Below are 2,500 nucleotides of genomic sequence, written 5' to 3' on the forward strand. Positions count from 1 at the left end.
TGAACATCAACACTAGAACATTAAACTATGGATCATCACTGAACATCAACACTAGAACATTAAACTATGGATCATCACTGTATCTGTGTGTTTTTTTTCTCTGCAGGACCATAAACTTCCATCAGTTTGTGAAAACAGCTCTGACCAAGAACCCCAAGAAACGTCCGACTGCTGACAAACTTCTGCAGGTAATTGAACGCTGTCATGAGGATGATGATGGTGATGGTTCTTACTTCCTAAATACTTCTTACTTCCCCCCCCCCCCAGCAACCGTTTGTCTCTCAGCCTCTCAGTCGTGCTCTGGCCATGGAGCTGTTGGATAAAGTCAGTAACCTGGACCAGACCCCCTACCAGGACCACCTGGACCACCTAGACGATGACGAGACCGACGCAGAGGTACTCACATATATGTATATATTAGTGCTGGGCAACGATTAAAATATTTAATCGCGATTAATCGCATGGATTTTGTGCGATTAATCTCATTGTTATGTCAAAGTTCAATAATGAATTCAAAAGTAGTGTATTGCGCACTTTTATTTTAAAAGTACTGCTATATGAACAAAAAGGGCAATAACATTTGGTTTGCAAACACTTATTAAAACAAATAAGGTGCTTTTTAACAGCAGTATTCTCTTTACACAGTAGTGATCATATTTCTTATATTATATCATTCTTACATCATATGTATATTTTCCCTTTAACTCACAAGATGCAGGCAGCATGTTTTATACTTAATGTGAATATAATTCATACTTTGTTGGCATCTTATTCTGAAAACCGGATGTTCGTCTGAAGAAACCGGATGTTGTCTCACGTTAATCTTTCCGGTAACTTTCAAAGTCCTTCGGTCGCTCCCGATCTGTGCCGTTTAAATGCATTTACCGTGAATTTCAGCATATAGGTGCACTAGCATGTAAGTGTCTGCTGACTTTACCGCAGGATGTCCAGTAGTCTCCAGGGAGAGCAACAGCTGGTGCTCGTTGTAACGGCGCTTGTCTTGCTTTTGTTTATCAAAACGTCTCTCACAAGCTGCATCAACGTAGTCTGCTGAAGACTTCCTCCGCTATAAAATAATTGTCGGCGTCAATTAATGAATGCGTTAACGCGATAATAATGTGTTATAATGCGATAATAAACACATTAACTTGCCCAGCACTAGTGTATATATATATATATATATATATATATATTTATGTGTGTATATGGGTCAATGACATGACATGCATATTTGTGTGTCCGAGTCCACTATTTCCTTTTAAAATAATTGTATCAATTCGTGACATATATAATTTCATTCTATAAAACCTATCTAGTTTTGATACATTTTCAGTACAATCAAATAATATATATTATTTTATGTTTTGGCATCTCAAACCCTGAAAATGTCAGGCGATGCACCTGTCCTAGCAGATGAACAGTCTAAGAAAACTATTAAAAAATGTATTGAAATGATAATAAATTCAAAATAAAATACTATGGCATGCTTTTATTGTTGAAACGATTCAAATAAACCAAATTTCTACAAATACCAATAGTTTTAAGCTGTTGCGATAATTTAAAAACTTTTGTCCAGCAATTTGAATGTTCTCAAATGTCAGGGTGGCACAGCTGTAAAGATGGGACTTTTATTATGAAATTAAAGTGGAAAACAGTAAACAGGTTATTGCATCATCAAGAGGACCTCAACTGACCTTTATAGCAGAGTGAAAATGTTTTTATATCTCTTTTGAATATTGATAAAAACAGCTACTTTCAACTTATAGGTAGAGTGTTTCACTTTCCATGTCAGGGCGGTACAACCAATGTAAAACTAGAAAAATGTTATGTTATCATAAATGTCTTTATTCTATTTAAAATGTATATGTATGAAGTTGTTAGCAAGAACAAAAGCTAATGCTAGTGTCCGAGTAGATGCCTGTTTCATTTGAAATCAGTTGCAAATGTCAGGTGGTGCAACTGCAGAGAATGTCACTCTATGATATTATATTTAAAGCTCCAACATTATATAAAAAAAAAAATTCTAAAGTTTAACAGTGTTAAGTTAACTATATTATACACTTTCAGACTATTTTTCATGATATTAATGAATATTGTTTAACTATTTAACTATAGGGGCGACTGTGGCTCACTGGGTTAAGAGGGTTGTCTGGTGAACCGGAAGGTCAACGGTTCGATCCTCGGCTAGGAAGTGTCACGTGTCGAAGTGTACCTGAGCAATACACTGAACCCCAGGCTCCCCGAGAGGCAGCCCACTGCTCCCTATATACAGGGATGGGTCAAATGCAGAGACAAATTTCCCCCTTAAAGGGATCAATATAGTATAATAAATTAAAAATTAAATTAAACTATTAAGGATGCCACTGTCAAGTAAAGCAAAACCAGCACGACGCAGGGAGCAGACAGACAACAAGTCCTGTATGGAGTGTGTGCAAAACGCTGCTACAATGAGGTAGAAGCTGCAACACGCAGGCGGAAGAGACTGTGATTTTGCCTGTTC

The 2,500-nt window shown here is 36.9% G+C and overlaps 1 protein-coding gene across 5 annotated transcripts in view; it reads left to right on the forward strand.

Annotated features, from left to right (window-relative positions):
• Nucleotides 1–2,500, forward strand: part of LOC142939526 (mitogen-activated protein kinase kinase kinase kinase 3-like) — a 38,228-nt gene that overhangs the window by 19,475 nt on the left and 16,253 nt on the right. For 4 of the 5 annotated variants that reach the window (XR_012950108.1, XR_012950109.1, XM_076082703.1 and 1 more), the window contains exons 11-12: nt 107–188; nt 268–396. Coding sequence is in view for 3 of the 5 variants with exons in the window: in XM_076082703.1 (XP_075938818.1) it covers nt 107–188; nt 268–396 (211 nt within the window). In the remaining 2 variants the exon portion in view is untranslated. The remainder of the gene's footprint in view (nt 1–106; nt 189–267; nt 397–2,500) is intronic. The other variant, XM_076082702.1, reaches the window with a different exon arrangement.

Source organism: Anarhichas minor, unplaced genomic scaffold (genome assembly GCF_050575085.1).
Source record: "Anarhichas minor isolate MPS153535 unplaced genomic scaffold, ASM5057508v1 ptg000100l, whole genome shotgun sequence".
In the NCBI taxonomy this organism is placed as follows: domain Eukaryota; kingdom Metazoa; phylum Chordata; class Actinopteri; order Perciformes; family Anarhichadidae; genus Anarhichas; species Anarhichas minor.